Source organism: Bos javanicus, chromosome 1, assembly GCF_032452875.1.
Source record: "Bos javanicus breed banteng chromosome 1, ARS-OSU_banteng_1.0, whole genome shotgun sequence".
NCBI lineage: Eukaryota > Metazoa > Chordata > Mammalia > Artiodactyla > Bovidae > Bos > Bos javanicus.
This window is the reverse complement of record NC_083868.1, coordinates 45,353,375-45,372,993: the sequence shown is the minus strand read 5'-3', so window position 1 is coordinate 45,372,993 and position 19,619 is coordinate 45,353,375. Positions and strand designations below refer to the sequence as shown.

The following is a 19,619-nucleotide window of genomic DNA, read 5'->3' as shown; positions in this document are numbered from 1 at the left end:
AGGAATCCAATCACTATTCTCTGTACATCTCTTGAAGCACCTCTCCAAACTTAAAGCAAACATCTCCCTTTATTGCCATTTATTTAGGAGAAGTTTTTTTTTTTTTTTTTTATTTCATTCATGTCCTCTATTCTCTCAATCTTCTCAATCTGGAAATCACATTAGATACAATATAGAATTTCTGGATTTATTCTCCCTGTATATGAACTTCTTTTTCATGCTTTTAAATCTGTTGACTCCTTGTACTGGGAGAGCTTGTCATTTCTCAGCTTTTATTTTGGCTGCTCCTGCAGTCCCCCATGACTCTTGCATCACCTTCTTAATCCACATCCGAGATATGATTACTACAACCTTAACTAATGAGCCCTGAGTTACATGATGAGGAGGACACCAAGATGGTCATAACCTGATCTCCTGCTTCACCAATGAGCTGGCAGTTGCTGCCATGCAAGGCTGCAGTTTCATAAGAAAAGGCAGTTACAAGTCACAAAAATAGCTGAGGAGGTATTACCACATCCACAGCCATGTTGATATTGCACTGAGTTATTTAGAGTCTCTTTCCGTTGGTTATGGCATGTCAAGCATGGGATACCTATGAATAGGTTTGGCAAAAGCTCAGGCATTGAGGCTGGTTTTTTGGAAGAGTCAAGATAAAATACAAACAAAAGTAATGGAGGATGCTCTTCCTTTATCCCTTCTTTGGTAAAGGTTCCATAAAATTATAATAATGGTGTTTAATTTATTGCTCATTGCAGGGACTAGAGGCAGATAGCTCCAAACTATGAACTTAGACCTAAACTAGAAGTTCTTCCTCTGAGAACTCACTTGTGTTCTCTCTGTGCAGAAACTGCAGGAATGGATATTTCTGCTCTCTCATAAAGACTCGTAGTATATTTACACTTAGTTTTCAAAATTCCAGCCTTAATCTCACTCATGCTAATCATCCTAGAGTTCCTGCTCCAGGCTAGGTACCAGGGATGCCATTTTCATGCAACTGCAGTTGACAGCTTACTCTTCTGAAATAAAAAGTTGCCAAAATCATAGAAACTTGCTGGGCTAGGGGAAGAAATCCAAGATATAAGACACACGTGGGGAAGAATGCCATGATCATCTGGGACCACAGTGTGTGAGCATTTCGCATGTCAGAGTGGTACTAGGGTCTACTGCATTGGTCAAGATAAACCTTTAGGCAATCACATCGGCTTTTTATTATTATCCTTTTCTTCCTTCCTTCCTCTCTTTGTTTCACTCTTATTTGCAGTATTCAGGACCACTGTGGCACGCAGGATCTTTAGTTGCAGCATGTGAACTCCTAGTTGTGACACGTGGGATCTAGTTCCCTGACCAGGAATCGAACACAAGCCCTGTGCATTGGGAGCATGGCGTCTTAGCCACTGGACCACCAAAGAAGTCCCCAGCTCTTTTCAGCCCTTACATGAAAAAAATAAATATATCTAGTTCTTTGACCTAAAGAATCCACTCACCTCCCTCCTTAGTGTCATTTGATAAGACCAGACTGAGGTGACTTTCAAGATTTGTCAGTGCTTGTGGAATGCCAGGGAGCTTTGGGTTGTAATTGCCCATGTGTCACCTCCAGCTATCTGCTAGACTGTCTCTTTTCCTTCATATTCAAGTTAACCGTCACAGACTCCTGCGGTGCTCCTTATCTTTTCTGTCACAGCACAGACTGGCCTTTCTAATACGTACTAAATTAGCTTTGATTTTGTCTGAGAGCCTCTAGATTCATAAAATATGCCAGCTGGAAACTGACTCATGCAATTCAATTCCCTAACTTCAGAGAGTTATGGTAACTGTTAAAACCCTACAGGCTGGTGAATGGTAAAGCTAGAATGGGAAAGGATTTCTGACTCTCCGCTGGGGGCTACTTAGTCTACTGACGAGGGAGGGGCACTGACTGTTTACCCTTGTATTCCATAAAAGGCTTCTCCTTGTTTTAACCCTTCAGTTATTTCAGCAGAGTGGATGGCGTGGTGGCCATACAAAGGCATGTGATGATTTTTTCCCTGCTGTGGATAACATCCTAACTCTCCTTTCCTAGATTTCCATGGCTTCTTCACCATGTGCCCTTCTGTAACCGTGGATCAGCCCTTTTCTCTTTAAGAGAGTGCACCACAGGATGACTTCCAGCTTGCTTTTTCCAGGGGAGAACACAGGTGCTACAAAAAGAGATGTCTCATGAAAAGGAATCATAACATAAGGGTGGAATACAGTTGAATGACAAAAACAAATATCTAAGGTGTTTGAATCAAGGTCCATGCATTCATTTATTTCTCAAGGTAGCAAGAAGATAAAACAATTGAAATTCCATCTATAATGAGTTACAAATGATAGTAAGCCCAGGAACCTTGAGCATATATATCTATAAGGCAAATAAAACAAATATTTTTCAGAATGTGGGCATCACACTTTAGCTAACCTGAGGAGAGCCACTCCAAGCCCCCAACACCGTGACACCAAGAATCATTCTCAACCGATCATTTTCCAAACAAAACGTGAAAAGGCAAATCTGTGACTAATAATAATAGAAGAAAATTTTCATCCAGAAAGACTGGATGCCCATCAAAGTCACATCTCTTCTTCTGATTCTTGTTCTCGTTCAGCATTTTTCAGGAGTCCAACTTCTGAGGGGCAGAACCTTGTAAATCGAGATTTAACCAACCTGAAGACAGAATGAAAATCATCTCATATTATGCTGTTTAAAATTAAACCCCCAAATTATCTGTATCTATAATACAACAAACTCCAAATTATCTGTGCAAATGGAAGAGGTACCCCCAAAAAGAAAAATCACTTTTATTTGTCTTTGGAGCTACCTGTGAACATTTTGTGGATTAAAGCTGCATAGGAGCAAACAGACACAATAAAGCTCTAATATGTAATGATTGTTTGCATCATATTCAAAATTTATAACTTTAATAATTTCTAAAACAAGCAAGAGAATCTCTGAAGTAAGCCCAGACAAAAGAGCTCAGGTGTGTGTTAAAGAAGCCCTCTCTAAGAAGGAAGCACACAAAGGCATCTCCTTCCCCACGTCGAGCCCCATGTCAAGTCTGGGCTGTACTGCAGCCCTTACTGCAGCCCTTACAGCTCTCTGAAGACTGCAGCAGTCTTCAGAGAGCTGCTTCTGTGCTGGCCCCAAGCTGCTCTATTGCATGTGATGGGCCTGGATGCATTCAGAAGTTGAAAGAAGTGACCTCTATTCTTCTAACTATTTGCATAGATTAAGAGAATCTGTAGGTGTGGTTGGGAAATTATCATTTTGGCACTGGAAGATATGAAACTTCTTGGTAGCAGAAACTCAGCAGGCTCTTTTGTTCTCTGATATAATAAAAACTAGGTAAAGCTTTTCCTGTACAGGATTATTTGTGAAGACATTTCGCTGTGACTATGTCAATAAAACATAGCTAACTTTCAGAAATATACAATATGGAAACAAACTCATAAATAAAATCATTCTCATTTTTTGAAAAAATGTCACTAGCCTATCTGTATCTATACACTTGTTTCCTGCCTTTCTTCTCCCACTGAAGGTCTGGCCCACCCCTCACAATATACCTAGTTTTTACTTGTGCTCTGGATCTCACTGGAGTATGAACTTCCTAAGAACAGAGACTTCATCTTATTTACTGCCCTAACTCTTGTCAGTGTCTAGAACGATGTCTGGTACACAGTGCCTCACCACATATTTAATGATTTAATGGGCTTGTGGAACAGTCTTCCAGGAGTTTATATTACTCATCTTGCTGTTGTTGTTCAGTCACTCAGTCGTGTCAGACTCTTTGGGACATCATGCACTACAGCATGCCATGCTTCCCTGTCCTTCACTATCTCCAGAGTTTTCTCAAACTCAGTCCATTAAGTCGATGATGCCATCCAGCCATCTCATCCTCTATCACCCACTTCTCCTCCTGCCCTCAACCTTTCCCAGCATCAAGGTCTTCTCTAATGAGTTGGCTCTTGGCACCAGGTGGCCACCAGAGGTAATTCTTCAGTCACTTGCAACTCACCATTAATTCCTCCAACACACAACGGAGCTGTATCAGTAACATCTATTGACTTATCAAGAGCCAAGAAAAACTACTCAAAATCACTTGGCTTGATAATTAGTTAACTATTGACCTTGCTCCCAATGTCCTCAACTCTTCAATGCACTATTATCATGAAAGGCTAATACTTCTAACTAAGGTGACAACTGGGACAGTGTGTCATTTTTAATCCCACACAGTCACCTCCATATTGCAGAACCTGAATATGCATTAAATGAAAGGAATTAATTAGTTACTTCATTCACTAGATTTATTCCTGATGACTCCTAGAAAATAAATAACTGTCTACTTATTACCAACTAATTGTTAACACAGAATCTAAGGACTCCTGCTGTTCCCCACATCTGCTCTCTGAGCTGTATCTGTTGCTGCTGTTGTTCAGTCATAAGTCGTATCCAACTCTTCGCAACTCCATGGACTACAGCATGCCAGGCTCTCCTGTCCTTCACTGTATCAGGGAGTTTGCTCAAACTCATATCCATTGAGTTGGTGATGCCATCCAACCATCTCATTCTCTGTCACCCCCTTCTCCTCCTGCACTTAATCTTTCCCAGCATCAGGGTCTTTTCCAATGAGTTAGCTCTTCATATCAAGTGGCCAATGTATTGGAGGTTCAGCTTCAACATCAGTCCTTCCAATGAATATTCAGGACTGATTTCCTTTAGGATTGATTGGTTTGATCTCCTTGCTGTCCAAGGGACTCTCAAGAGTCTTCTCCAGCACCACAGTTCGAAAGCATCAATTCTTCAGCATTCAGCTTCCTTTATGGACCAACTCTCACATCCATACATGACTACTGCAAAAACCATAGCTTTGACTCTACAGACCTTTGTTGGCAAAGTAATGTCTTTGCTTTTTAATATGCTGTCTAGGTTGGTCATAGCTTTTCTTCCAAGGAGCAAGCATCTTTTAATCTCATGGCTTTTAATCTCATTTTTTAATCTCATGTCACCATCCACAGTGATTTTGGAACCTAAGAAAGTAAATCTTCCATTTTTTCCATTTTTTCCCCATCTATTTGCCATGAAGTGATGGGACCAGATGCCATGACCTTAGGCTTTTGAATGTTAAGTTTTAAGCCAGCTTTTTGGGTCTCCTCTTTAACCTTTATCAAAAGGTTCTTTAGTTCCTCTTCACTTTCTGCCATTAGGGTGGTATCAGATTGGGGGATAGAGTAATAAAAGGAAATGCAAATAATTTTTAGTTCCTAGAATCATGCAAGTGCAGAAAATTAAGGTCAGGGTATGTCTGGGCTTTTGCTCCCACATGTTCTCTTCAGTTAATATAAGAGCAGAGCTGAGACTCTGGGTATACTTCCAGAGTCGATCTGGAAATCAAACTTTCAAAAGGCAAAGGTACAATCTGATATGAATTTTGTCATTTCTATTTTGTTCTTCAATATGGCTCACAAGAGTCGTCTCCTTGAAGACCAACCTGAAAATGGGTAATATTTCTCCATCCATCCAGAGGGGCTTTTGAAATAGTTCTGTACCACAGTGGTATTATATATGAAATACAACAAAGATTTCATAAAGATAGGTCTGTCCTATGAGCTGTCATGAGGACAACAGCAGGCATGGGACTAGATGAGGCAATCCTTAAATCATTATTCTGGAAGGCTGAAAAGCATGCCTTCATTTTTCAGAGATGTGGGAGGTAGGAGTTTCATAACCCAGTTTTGTTTCCATGGTGATCTTTGTGCTCTGTCAAATAAATTCTGATAGAATATCCTCAAAACCCATCAGCTGTGACTGAGTTACAATCCAATTCACAGTCAAACCATGATGAACAGATTTTCAAAACTCTTCATGACCACAGGAACTACATATGACCTCACTGAAAGTTAGTGTATATTCTTCATGATATTCTTTAAGCTACTGCTTAATGTTATATAAAAATACATTAGAACACAAGTTCTTGGCCTAATATTTCAAGAGCAATATGAGAGTGAAACTTAAAAGCACATAAAACGTGATTTCCAAACAACTGAACACTATTTGAGTAGTTCTGAAACAGATCTGTTAAAACAGAAATAAGTGTCTATTGAGTACCTATATAATTTTGACAGTATGACAAAAGCTGTGAGAGATATGAAAAAAGGTCTTTTCCTGCAGGTGAACAATCTAGTTAGCAGATAAGACTAACCTGAGCTAATAGTAAATATCACAAGATAGATCACAACTGTTAAAATGTGTATTAGAGACTAAAGTACTGCAAAACTCTTGAAGGGAGATAAGCAAAGACTAAAACAATCACAGAAGTTTTCACAGGAGAGATGAGCATTTAATCAGGATATGCCAGGTAGAGCTAACTATGTGGTCAATAAGTCAAAGGTTCTGGGTAAGGAGAGGCAACTGAAACAGTAAACATGGAGCTTCTGGTTTCTAGAAAACTATAGGTGGATAAGAGATTCATTAGTGGTCTGAAGGTTTTTGAAACAGGAAGAGACAATAGTCTTCTTTTGGCTCTGGATGGGAGCTGACATGGGGTAGAGAGATTGCTTGAATGCTGGCTTTATTCTTGGAGGCTGCACAGCCCCTAAGGAGATGAAGCCCAGAAGTCAGCCTAAAACAACAGACGAAGAAGTCAAGTTTCACTCAATGACAGAGTGAGTCTTAACCACCAGCACATACACATGCTTTGAGGGAACTGAAAAGGACTAATAGAAATCACTCAGGGAGAAGGTAGAATTTGCCAGCACCCATGGCACTTAGACCTCTGTACTATGCTGTGCTTAGTTGTTCAGTTGTGTCTGACTCTTTGTGATGCTATGGACTGTAGCCTGCCAGTCTCCTCTGTCCATGGGGATTCTCCCAGCAAGAATACTGGAGTGGGTTGCCATGCCCTCCTCCAGGGGATCTTCCCAACCCAGGGATCGAACCCCATGCCTCCAGCACTGCAGGTGGATTATTTACCATGTTAGCCATAAAGGAAACTTAGACCTCAAGTAGGGGGTAACTACAGATCAAGGTAGGCTGACCCAAAATATACAAGAGACATAATGGAAGCTAGACCAGGAAAAGATTTCCTCACCCAGAGACACAACACCAAAGCTCTTTAGAAGTGAAGCTCAAAGAAGCACAGAGCAGGAGAGATAACCTGGGTAAATGTCTAGAGAAAGGACTAGAAAGCTAGTTCAGGCAGAGTCTGAGACCCCTCTGGTCTAGAATCAGCTACTGTAATTTAGGGATTTAGAGAACATGCTAGATGTGTACTGTCCAATATGGTATCACTATGCATATATGAATATTTAAATTAATTAAAATTAACGTGGCAGTAGGCACATGTCCACCTGCAATGCAAGAGACCTGGGTTCGATCCCTGGTTGGGAAGATCCCCTGGAGAAGGGCATGGCAACCCATTCCAGTGTTCTTGCCTGGAGATTCCCCATGGACAGAGGAGCCTGGTGGACTACAATCCATGGGGTTGCAAAGAGTTGGACAGGACTGAGCGACTAAGTACAGCACAGGCACATGTCAAGTGCTCAATAATCACACACAGCTCATGTCTATACGATGACCATAGATATAGAACAATCTTCAATCAATGCTAAAGTCTGAAGGATTGGAGCCTGCATGATTAATAGTTGGAATCAGCCAGGCCAACTGTGGTTTGGCATTACCTACCATGCTAATAGAAATAATAATGAACCATACTCGCTTCTTTCATTCCAACAATCCTTCAGTTTAATTCTCAATTGTGAGGAGGCCTCCTCTGTGTTTCAATAGTGCTTTATTCTTACACTATTTCCATTTATCGTACTATATTTAAACTGTCTCTCTCTCCCCATAGGGTCTATACCTTATACACTTTTTGGTACAGAAGAAGGAGAACAAGAACTAGAGGAATAATAAAAAGAACAAGAGTGAGTGGGGGAGGTGGTTCAAGATAGCAGCCTAGGAAGGTCTTGAATTCACTTCCTCCCATGGACACAGCAAATCTACAGCTACATAAAGAACAATTCCCTATTTAAAAAAAAAAAAAAAACCTGAAAACTAGCGAAAAAGCTCCTCTACAACACAGGACAAGGTTCACAATGAGATGGGTAAAAGAGGCAAGACATGGTCCCGTCAAAGACCCCATCCCCAGTGTGAAGACTCACAATCAAAGAGATCTCACAGATACAGAGCTTCTTCCTGAGGAGCAAGAATTTGTGCCCTATATCAGGCACCCAAACGCTTGGGACTTGCATTGGTGAGATGAGCCCCAAAACATCTGGCTTTGAAAGACCAACAGGGCTGATGTCGAGAAGAACCAAAGGGGTGAAAGGAATAGAGATTCCATTGTGAAAGGGCTTGCATACAGCCTCACCCACTTGGCCATACAACATAATAGCCACAGTTGGAAAAGTGTCTAGACCATACATGAATGGAATTCATTTCCTAACCCTAGAGCATCTACTAGCAAGGAAGAAATCTGTTAGGATTCTCTCCAGGGATGGAAGCACTGGCAGGTTCCATTTTTGCTTTCTTCGGCCTCTACTTTGCTAGTGCCAGCACTAGCAGCCACCATTTTTGCACTCTTTTTCTAACTTTCTAGCACCAGTGTTAGAAATCAAAGGAGAAATTAAAAATTACCCAGAGATAAGTGTAAGTGGAAATACAACATACCAAAACCTAGACAGCAAAAGCAGTTCTAAGATGAAATTTATTTATAGCAACACAGGTCTACCTCAAGAAATAAGAAAAAATTCAAATAAACAGCCTAAATTTTACATCTAAGGGAACTAGAAAAAATGAACAAAGAAAGCCCAAAGTTATTATGAGGAAGGAAATAATAAAGATCAGAGCAGAAGTAAATGAAATAGAGACTAAAAAAGCAATAGAAAAGATCAATGAAACAAAACGCTGGTTCTTTGAAAAGATAAAATTGGCAAACTTTTAGCCTTACTCCCTAAGAAAAAAAGAGAAGGCTTAAATAAGTGAAATCAGAAATATAAGAGGAGAAATTGCAACTGATACCAAAAAAAAGGTACGAAGGATTAAGAAAGTATTATGAACTGTTAAATACCAACAGATTGAATAACCTGGAAGTAATGAATGGTGACTGCAGCCATGAAATTAAAAGACGCTTACTCCTTGGAAGGAAAGTTATGACCAACCTAGATAGCATATTCAAAAGCAGAGACATTACTCTGCCAACAAAGGTCCGTCTAGTCAAGGCTATGGTTTTTCCTGTGGTCATGTATGGATGTGAGAGTTGGACTGTGAAGAAGGCTGAGTGCCGAAGAATTGATGCTTTTGAACTGTGGTGTTGGAGAAGACTCTTGAGAGTCCCTTGGACTGCAAGGAGATCCAACCAGTCCATTCTGAAGGAGATCAGCCCTGGGATTTCTTTGGAAGGAATGATGCTAAAGCTGAAACTCCAGTACTTTGGCCACCTCATGCGAAGAGCTGACTCATTGGAAAAGACTCTGATGCTGGGAGGGATTGGGGGCAGGAGGAGAAGGGGACGACAGAGGATGAGATGGCTGGATGGCATCACTGACTCAACGGACATGAGTTTGAGTGAACTCCAGGAGTTGGTGATGGACAGGGAGGCCTGGCGTGCTGTGATTCATGGGGTCGCAAAGAGTTGGACACAACTGAGCAACTGAACTGAACTGAATGAATAAATTCCTAGGAACATACATCTTCCAAGATTGAACCATCATGAAATAAAATATCTGAATAGGTCAATTACTATGAAAAAGACTGAAACGGTAATCTCAAACAAAAACTCTCAATGAAGAAAAGTCCAAGACCAGGTGGTTTCACTGGTAAACAGTACAAATATTAAAAAAAGATTTAAATACCTTTCCTTCTCAAACTTTCAAAAAATGTAAGAGAAGAGAATGCTCCCAAACTCATTTCACAAGGCCAACATTACCCTGATGCCAAAATCAGACAGATATCACACAGGAAAATAAAATTATAGGCTAATATCACTGATGAACATAGGTGCTAAAATCTTCAACAAAAGATTAGCAGACTGAATTTAAGAATGCATTAAAAGGATCATGTACCCTGATCAAGTGGGATTTATTCCAAGGATGCAAGGATGATTCAACATCCACAAATCAATAATATGATACATCACATTAACAAAAAATAATTAAAATCATATGAATAGATGCATTTATGATTTAAAAAACCTCTCAACAAGTGGGTATAAAGAGAAAATACTTAACCTAATAAAGGCCATATATGACATGCTCACAGGTAACATCATACTCTGTGATGAAATCATGAAGGTTTTTTCCTTTAAATCAGGACCAAGACAATGATGCTTACTCTCGCCACTTTTAGTCAAAATAGCATTGTAACTCAGAGCATTTAGGCAAGGGGAAGAAAAGCATATAAATTGAAAGGGAAGAAGTAAAACTGTTACTATTTGCAGATGACATGATACTATATATATATATATATATATATGACTTCCCTTATAGCTCAGTTGGTAAAGAATCTGCCTGCAATGCAGGAGACCTGAGTTCAATTCCTGGGCAGGAGGATCCCCTGGAGAAGGAAATGGCAACCCACTCCATTTATTCTTGCCTAGAGAATCCCCATGGACAGAGGAGCCTGACAGGCTACAGTCCATGGGGTTGCAAGAGTTGGACACAACTTAGAGACTAAACCACTATATATATATATATATATACACACACACACACATTATATATATATAATGTAAAACTCTAAATACTCCACCAAAAAAAACAGAACCAATAAATTCAGTAAAGTTGCAGGGTTAAAAATTAATATGCAAACTCATGGTTTTATATACCAACAATGAACTATCAGAAAGAAAAGTTCAGAAAAAAATCCCATTTAAAATGGCATCAAAAAGAATAAAATATAAAATACATGCAAACAAATTTAACTAAGGAGATGAAAGATCTACGTACTGAAAACTATAAGACACTGATGAAAGTAATTGAAGAAGACACAAATAAGTGGAAAGATATTCCATACTTATGGATTGGAAGAATATCATTAAAATGTCCATATTACCCCAAACGATCTATAGATTCAATGCAATCCCTACCAAATTACCAAAGGTATTTTTCATAGACATAGAACAAACAGTCCTAAAATATGTATGGAATCACAAAAGATCCTGAATAGCCTAAGCACTCTTGCAAAGGAGAACAAGGCTGGAGGAATCATGCTTTCTGATTTCAGCCTATACTATGAAGTTGCAAAATCAAAACAGTACGATATTGGCATAAAAAGATCGATGTCACAGAACAGATAGCCTAGAAACAGACCCACACATAATATGGGCAGTCAATTTACAATAAAGAAGGCACAAATACAAAGTAGGGAAAGGCCAGTCTCTTCAAAAATAGTGCTGGGAAAACTGGATAGCCACATGCAAAAGAGTAAAACTGGACCACTGTCTCACATCATACACAAAAATTAGCTCAACTAAGATATTTATATAAGTTTATAATATTTTATGCTTTATGTAATAGAATATTACTCAGCCATAAAAAAGAATGGACTGGACCTTAAGGGTATTATGTTAAGTGAAATAAGGCATAGAGGAAGAAAAATTCCATATGATTTTAGTTATCTGTGAGATGGGAAAAACAAATGAACAAACAAAACACATAGATACAGGGAACAGACTGGTGGTTGCCAGAATGTGGAGAGGTGGGCATAAATAGATGCAGAGTATCAGGAGGCACAAACTTCCCAGTTATGAAATAAATAAGTCTTATAGTTTTCAAAGTATAGGTCTTGTGTCTCCTTCAGTAGGTTTATTCCTAAGTATTTTATTCTTCTTAATAAGATGGTAAATGGGGTTGTTTCTTGAATTTCTCTTTCTGATCTTTCATTGTTAGTGTATAGAAATGCAACAGATTTATGTGTACTAATTTTGTGACCTGCAACAACCAAATTCATTGATGAGCTCCAGTAGTTTTCTTTAGGATTTTCTATGTATAGCATCTTTAGGATTTTTTGTATATAGCATCATGTCATCTGCAAACAATGACAGTTTCACATCATCTTTTTCCAATTCGGATTCTGTTTGTTTTTCTTCTCTGATTGCCATAGCTAGGACTTCCAAAACTATGTTGAATAGAAGTGGCAAAAATGGACATCCTTCTCTTGTTCCTGATCTTAAAGAAAATGCCTTTACCCTTTCACTGTTGAGTATAATGTTAGCTGTAGGTTTGTCATATATGACCTTTGAGGTATGTACTCAAATTATGTTGAAGTATGTACCCAAATCCCAAAGAAAGGCAATGCTAAAGAATGCTCAAACTACCACACAATTGTATTTATCTCACATGCTAGTAAAGTAATGCTCAAAATTCTCCAGGCCAGGCTTCAGTAATATGTGAACCGTGAAGTTTCAGATGTTCAATCTGGTTTTAGAAAAGGCAGAGGAACCAGATATCAAATTGCCAACATCTGCTGGATCATCAAAAAAAGCAAGAGAGTTCCAGAAAAACATCTATTTCTGCTTTATTGACTATGCCAAAGCCTTTGACTGTGTGGATCACAATAAACTGTGGAAAATTCTGAAAGAGATGGGAATACCAGACCACCTGACCTGCCTCTTGAGAAACCTATATGCAGGTCAGGAAGCAATAGTTAGAATTGGACATGGAACAACAGACTGGTTCCAAATAGGAAAAGGAATATGTCAAGGCTGTATATTGTCACCCTGCTTATTTAACTTGTATGCACAGGACATCATGAGAAACGCTGGGCTGGATGAAGCACAAGCTGGAATCAAGATTGCCGGGAGAAATATCAATAACCTCAGATATGCAGATGACACCACCCTTATGGTTGAAAGTGAAGAGGAACTAAAGACCCTCTTGATGAAAGTGAAAGAGGAGAGTGAAAAAGTTGGCCTAAAGCTCAACATTCAGCAAACGAAGATCATGGCATCCGGTCCCATCACTTCATGGCAAATAGATGGGGAAATAGTGGAAACAGTGTCAGACTTTATTTTCTTGGGCTCCAAAATCACTGCAGATGGTGATTGCAGCCATGAAATTAAAAGACGCTTACTCCTTGGAAGGAAAGTTATGACCAACCTAGACAGCATATTAAAAAGCAGAGACATTACTTTGCCAACAAATGTCCATCTAGTCAAGGCTATGGTTTTTCCAGTGGTCATGTATGGATGTGAGAGTTGGACTGTGAAGAAAGCTGAGCACTGAAGAATTGTTGCTTTTGAACTGTGGTGTTGGAGAAGACTCTTGAGAGTCCCTTGGACTGCAAGGAGATCCAACCAGTCCATCCTAAGGGAGATCAGTCATGGGTGTTCATTGGAAGGACTGACGCTAAAGGTGAAACTCCAATACTTTGGCCACCTCATGCGAAGACTTGATTCATTGGAAAAGACCCTGATGCTGGGAGGGATTGGGGGCAGGAGGAGAAGGGGACGACAGAGGATGAGATGGCTGGATGGCATCACTGACTCAACGGACATGAGTTTGAGTGAACTCCAGGAGTTGGTGATGGACTGGGAGGCCTGGCGTGCTGTGATTCATGGGGTCGCAAAGAGTTGGACACAACTGAGCGACTGAACTGAACTGAACTGATGTACCCAAATTATGTTGAGGAATGTACTCTCTATGTACACTTTCTGAAGAGTTTTTTAATCATAAACAGGTGTTGAATTCTGTCAAAAGATTTTTCTGCTTCTTGAAATGATCCTGTCACCTCACACCAGTCAGAATGGCCATCATCAAAAAAATCCCCAAACAATAAATGCCGGAGAGGGTGTTGAGAGAAGGGAACCCTCCCAGACTGTCAGTGGGAATATGAATTGGTGCAGCCACTATGGAGAACAGTATGAAGGTTCCTTAAGAAGCTAAAAATAGAGCTACCATATGATTCTACAATCCCACTCCTGGGCATATACCCAGAGAAAAACACGGTCCGAAAGGATACATGTACCTCAATGTTCATTGCAGCACTATTTACAACAACCAAGACATTTAGGAAGCAACCTAAATGTCCATAGACAGAAGAATGGATTAAAAAATTTGTGGTAAGTATATATAAAGGAATATTACTCAACCATGCAAAAGAATGAAATAATGCCTTGTGCAGCATCATGAATGAACCTAGAGATTGTCATACTGAGTGAAGTAAGTCAGAGAAAGCAATATCATATAATATTGCTTATACATGGAATCTAAAAAGAAAGGACATAAATGAACTAATTTACAAAACAGACATAGACTCACAACAGACTTAGAGAAGGAACTTACAGTTATGGGGGGAGGAATGGGGGATATTTAGAGAGTTTGGGGTTGACATGTACACACTATTACGTTTAAAATGGATAACCAACAAAGTCCTACTATATAGCACAGGGAACTCTGCTCAATTTCCTGTAACAACCTAATGGGGAAAAGAATTTGAAAAAGAATAGATACATGTATATGTAGAATGGAATTACCTTGTTGTACACCTGAGAATAACACAGCCTTGTTAACCAACTGTACTCTGATATGAAATGAAAAGTTAAAACATGAAAATAAAAGAAATAAATCATGGGAATGTTATATATAGCATGGTGACTATAATCAATAATATTGTATTGTAGATTTGAAAGTTGCTAAGAAAGTAAATCTTAAAAGTTCTCATCACAAGAAAAAAAGTGTTTGTAAATTTGTATGGTGACAAATGGTATGCTGCTGCTGCTGCTAAGTTGCTTCAGTCATGTCTGACTCTGTGTGACCCCATAGACGGCAGCCCACCAGGCTCCCCCGTCCCTGGGATTCTCCAGGCAAGAACACTGGAGTGGGTTGCCATTTCCTTCTCCAATGCATGAAAGTGAATGGTATAACTAGACTTATTGTGGTGGTCATTTTGCAATGTATATAAAAGTTGAATCATTATGTTGAACACCTGAAACTTGTATAATGTTGTGGGTCAATTGTGCTGTATTTAGTTGCTCAGTCGTGTTCAACTCTTTGGAACCCCATGGACTGTAGCCCATCAGGCTTCTCTGTCTATGGGGATTCTCCAGGGAAGAATACTGGAGTGGGTTGCCATGCCCTCCTCCAGGGGATCCTCCCAATCCAGGGGTCGAACCCAGGTCTCCCACATTGCAGGCAGATTCTTTACCACCTAAGCCACCAGGGAATCCCCAAGAAATACTGGAGGGGGTAGTCTATGCCTTCTCCAGGGATCTTCCTGACCTAGGAATTGAACCAGGGTCTCCTGCATTGAAGGAGGATTCTTTCCCAGCTGAGCTACCAGAGAAGCCCCATGTCAACTGAACTTCAATTTAAAAAGAAATCTACCATAGGAACCAGAAAAAAAAAAAAAAAAAAACAAAGACAAGAAAAAGAAGAATCTTCATTGAGTTCTTATTATGTTGTAGGCAGTTTAAATACATGATTTTCATTTAGGTCTCCATTTTTTAAACAACAAAACTGATATTTAAGGTGATTAAATAATCTACCCTAATATAGCTGACAAGCAGCAAAGCTAGAATATGGGTTCTTAGCAATCTGTATATTGCTCCTCATCCATCATGAAACATTGTATCAAAGTCCTTGTAAAAACATGGATCATTTAACTGAATCTTACTGTTAGAGGTATTGCAGTAAATGTCAAATTAATCAGATACTCAAACTTAATGGGAGACATACATGTTTGTCAAGAATGACCACAAGCTTGGGAAATTCCGTAACTGAGGTATGCATGGGGAAATGGAGGGGGCTCACTGCAAGTATGGGGAGGACCATGTGGAAAAGAAAACAGCATATGCAAAGACATGGAGGCACAGAAGAGTGTGTTGAAGGGTGATGCATAGGTTAGGAGCACAGCAGAGACACTTTTTAGCTATTCCAACTTTAAACCAAATTTATTCTTTTTATTGGAAATGTCTGTGCTTATAGACAATTTTCTGCTATATTACTCTGTTTTGTGGAATGCTAAGGAGTGAAATACCTCTTTGAACTTAAATTTCAGTACTGTTGAATCTTTTTTTTTTTTTTCAGTACTGTTGAATATTAATGATCATATCCCAAAAAATAGAACTTCCACAAACAAAAAGCACTAACTTACCAGGTGACAAAGACATAAATTGCTCCAACGATGCTAATGGCTGTTGCATAATGCCAACAAAAGCATATGGAGAGAAACATAACGTTGTCATGATCCATTAAATCCCATGCAGGACCTCCACTGGGAGGATAAAGGATAAACCCAATCTGTAATTTAAAAAAAGAGCACACATTAAGAAGTACCAGCCATATTCCCAAAGATGGTGCAGTTCAAAATGTTTCATTTCAAGATTAATGGTAACATAACTCCCATTATCTGAGATGCTACAGATAAGAAACTCTACCTGTTTTACTAAAATGGACAATATCTACTAGTTAATTCTTTTGGAAAAATGTTAAGGATATTTATAGATCAATTTTCAAGATATGAATAGTAATCATCTCTGGATATTGGTGGACTTTCAGAGAATATACTAGGATTCCAAGTTGCTCAGCTTCACTAAATTATTTCAAAGTCAGAGTTTTGAAAAACAGGTTTTAAAATAAACAAAGCCTTTAATCCATTTGAGTTTATTTTTGTGTATGGTGTTAGAAAGTGTTCTAGTTTCATTCTTTTACAAGTGGTTGACCACTTTTCCCAGTACCACTTGTCAAAGAGATTGTCTTTTCTCCATTGTATATTCTTGCCTCCTTTGTCAAAGATATGACCCAGAGGGATGGTATGGGAGGGAGGTGGGAGTGGGGTTCAGGATTGGTAACATGTGTACACCCATGGCGGATTCATGTTGATGTGTGGCAAAACCAATACAATATTGTAAAGTAATTAGCCTCTAATTAAAATAAATAAATTTAAATTTAAAAAAATAATAAAAAAATAAAATAAACAAAGCCCATGGGTAACATTATATTCATACTGAAAGCTTATCTCCTAAGATCAGGAACAAGACAAGGGTTTCTTATTTTACCAATTCTACTTAACACTGTACTAGAAATTCTAGCCAGTGCAATTAGTCAAGAAAAATTGATAAAGCACATCCACATTATAAAGGAAGAAGTAAAACTATCTATATTCACAAATGACATGATCTTATATACATATAATTATAAAGAATCCACACAAAAAAAAACCTATTAGAGCTAATAAATAAATTTAGCACACTTGCAGGATACAAAATCAACACACAAAAGATGCAATGAACAATCCAGAAAAATTGTTAGGAAAACAATTCCACTAATAATAGCATTGAAAAGAATAAAATACTTGGGAATAAATTTAAGCAAGGAGGCTCAAGATTTGTACCTTGCAAACTACAAAACATTGTTGAAAGAGATCAAAGAAGATCTAAATAAATGGAGTATAGCCAGGGGTCGTAAGAGTCAGACACAACTTAGCAAATAAACCATCATTACACCATATATAAAAATAAACTCAAAATGAATCAAAAACCTAAATATGAGAACTAAAATCATAACTCTTAGAAGAAAACACAAGGAAAAAGCTTCATGTCCTGGGATTTGGTACTGATTTCTTAGACATGACACCAAAACACACCAAAATTTAAAACTTATGCACATCAAAGGACAGTATCAGGAAAATGAAAAGACAACCCTTAGCATAGGAGGAAATTTTGCAAATCATATATCTGATAAGGAATTGATATCTAGAATATATTAAGAACTCCTAAATCTCAACAAAAAGCCAAAAAAAAAAAAAAAGCCAAACAAAATTTTAATGGGCAAAGGACTTGAAGACTCATTGCCCCAAAGGTGTTTAAATCCTCAATAAGCTCAAGAAAAAAATTATAAACATCATTAGTTATTAGAGAAATGCAAATCAAAACCACTATGAAATATCACTTCACACCCCCTAGAATGGTATTAATAATAGTAAGTAACAAGTGTCGGTAAGGATATGGAGAAATTGGAATCCTTACACGTTGCTATTGAGAATGTAAAATGATACATATATGCGTGCCCAGTCTTGTCTGACTCTTTGTGACCCCATGGACTGTAGCCCTCCAGGCTCCTCTCTCCATGGGATTTTCCAGGCAAGAATACTGGAACGGGTTGCCATTTCTTACTCTAGAAGATCTTTCCAACCCAGGGACCAAACCCATGTCTCTTGCATCTCCTGCATTGACAGGCAGATTCTTTTCCACCGTACCACCTGGGAAGCCCATAAAAATGATACAGCCATGTGGAAAACAATTTGACAGTTTCTCAAAAAGTTAAAGTAGAATATCATTTTAGATACTGTATTTACCCAAAATAACTGAAAACAGGTATCCAAACATCTACACAAATGTTCAAAGCAGCATCATTCACAAGGGCCACAGTTGAAAACATTCCAATTGTCCATCAACTGATAATGAACAAGCAAAATGTGGTATTTCCATACCACAGAATATTATTCAGCCATAAAAATGACATTAACTTATAATGCAACATGGATGAACCTTGAAAACATTATGTTAGAGAAAGAAGATAGGCACAAAAGGTAATATATTGTATAGTTCTGTTTGTCTGAAATAACCAGGATAGGTAAACCATAGAGAAACAAAGCAAATTAGTGGTAACCAGGGACTGGAAGGAAAAGAAAAGGGAATGACTGGTTAATGGATCTGGGGTTTCCTTTCAGGGTGATGAAAATATTTTAGAACTAAACAGAGGTGAGAGTTGCACAACACTGTGACTGTACTAAATGTTGCCGAATTATACACTTTAAAAAGCATAAAATGTTGCTAGAGGGGAGAAGGTTCCGGGGATGAGAGAACTGGTGAGGGAGATTAAGAGGTACAAATTTCCAATCACAGAACAAATGAGTTCCAAGTATGAAATGTATACTGTTGGAAATATAGTCAATAATTATGTAATATCTTTGTATAGTGGCAGATAATAGATCCAGATACTACATGGATATTAGATCTGAGGGATCATGTTGAAATGTATAGAAATATCAAATCACTATGTTGGGCATGAGGAACTAACATAGTGCTCTAGGTCAGTTACATTTCAGAAACAAACTTGTAGAAAAAGAGATCAGATTTGTGGTTACCAGAGGTGGGAGGTGGGGGAAAGGGAATTGGATGAAGGCAGCCAATGGGTACAAACTTCCAGTTATAAGATAAATAAGTGATATAATGTACAATGTGATCAATATAATTAACACTGCTGTATGTTATGGAAGTTAAGAGAGTAAATCCTGAGATTTCTTATCACAGGAAACAATTTTTTTCAATGTCTTTAATTTTGTTTCTACATGAGATAATGGATAGTCACTAAACTTATTTTGGTAATCATTTCATTAAGTAAATGACATCATTGTGCTGTACATCATAAACTCATACAGTGTTGTATGTCAATTATTCTTTAATAAAACTGAAAAAGCAAGGAAGGAAGAGAGGGAGGGAGGAATTTAATTCTGTTATGTGAATTTTACTCCAATAAGAAAAGTAAGATAAATAAATGATACGTAGATAGACAGAGGAACAGATGTCAGGTTTGAGATCTAAATGAAATACAAAATCAAGATAATTACATGGATAATTGTACAAAAGTCTACCATATATTAGCTAACTATG

At 38.4% G+C, this 19,619-nt stretch overlaps 1 protein-coding gene across 2 annotated transcripts in view; it reads right to left on the bottom strand.

Annotated features, from left to right (window-relative positions):
* Window positions 1–2,253: 2,253 nt before the first annotated feature.
* The window catches only part of TMEM45A (transmembrane protein 45A), a 116,094-nt gene continuing 98,728 nt past the window's right edge, over window positions 2,254–19,619 (bottom strand). For both annotated transcript variants that reach the window (XM_061382524.1, XM_061382604.1), the window contains exons 5-6: window positions 16,100–16,245; window positions 2,254–2,680 (exon numbers count right to left, since the gene is read on the bottom strand). In XM_061382524.1, the coding sequence (XP_061238508.1) occupies window positions 2,587–2,680; window positions 16,100–16,245 (240 nt within the window). In that variant the 3' untranslated portion in view covers window positions 2,254–2,586. The remainder of the gene's footprint in view (window positions 2,681–16,099; window positions 16,246–19,619) is intronic.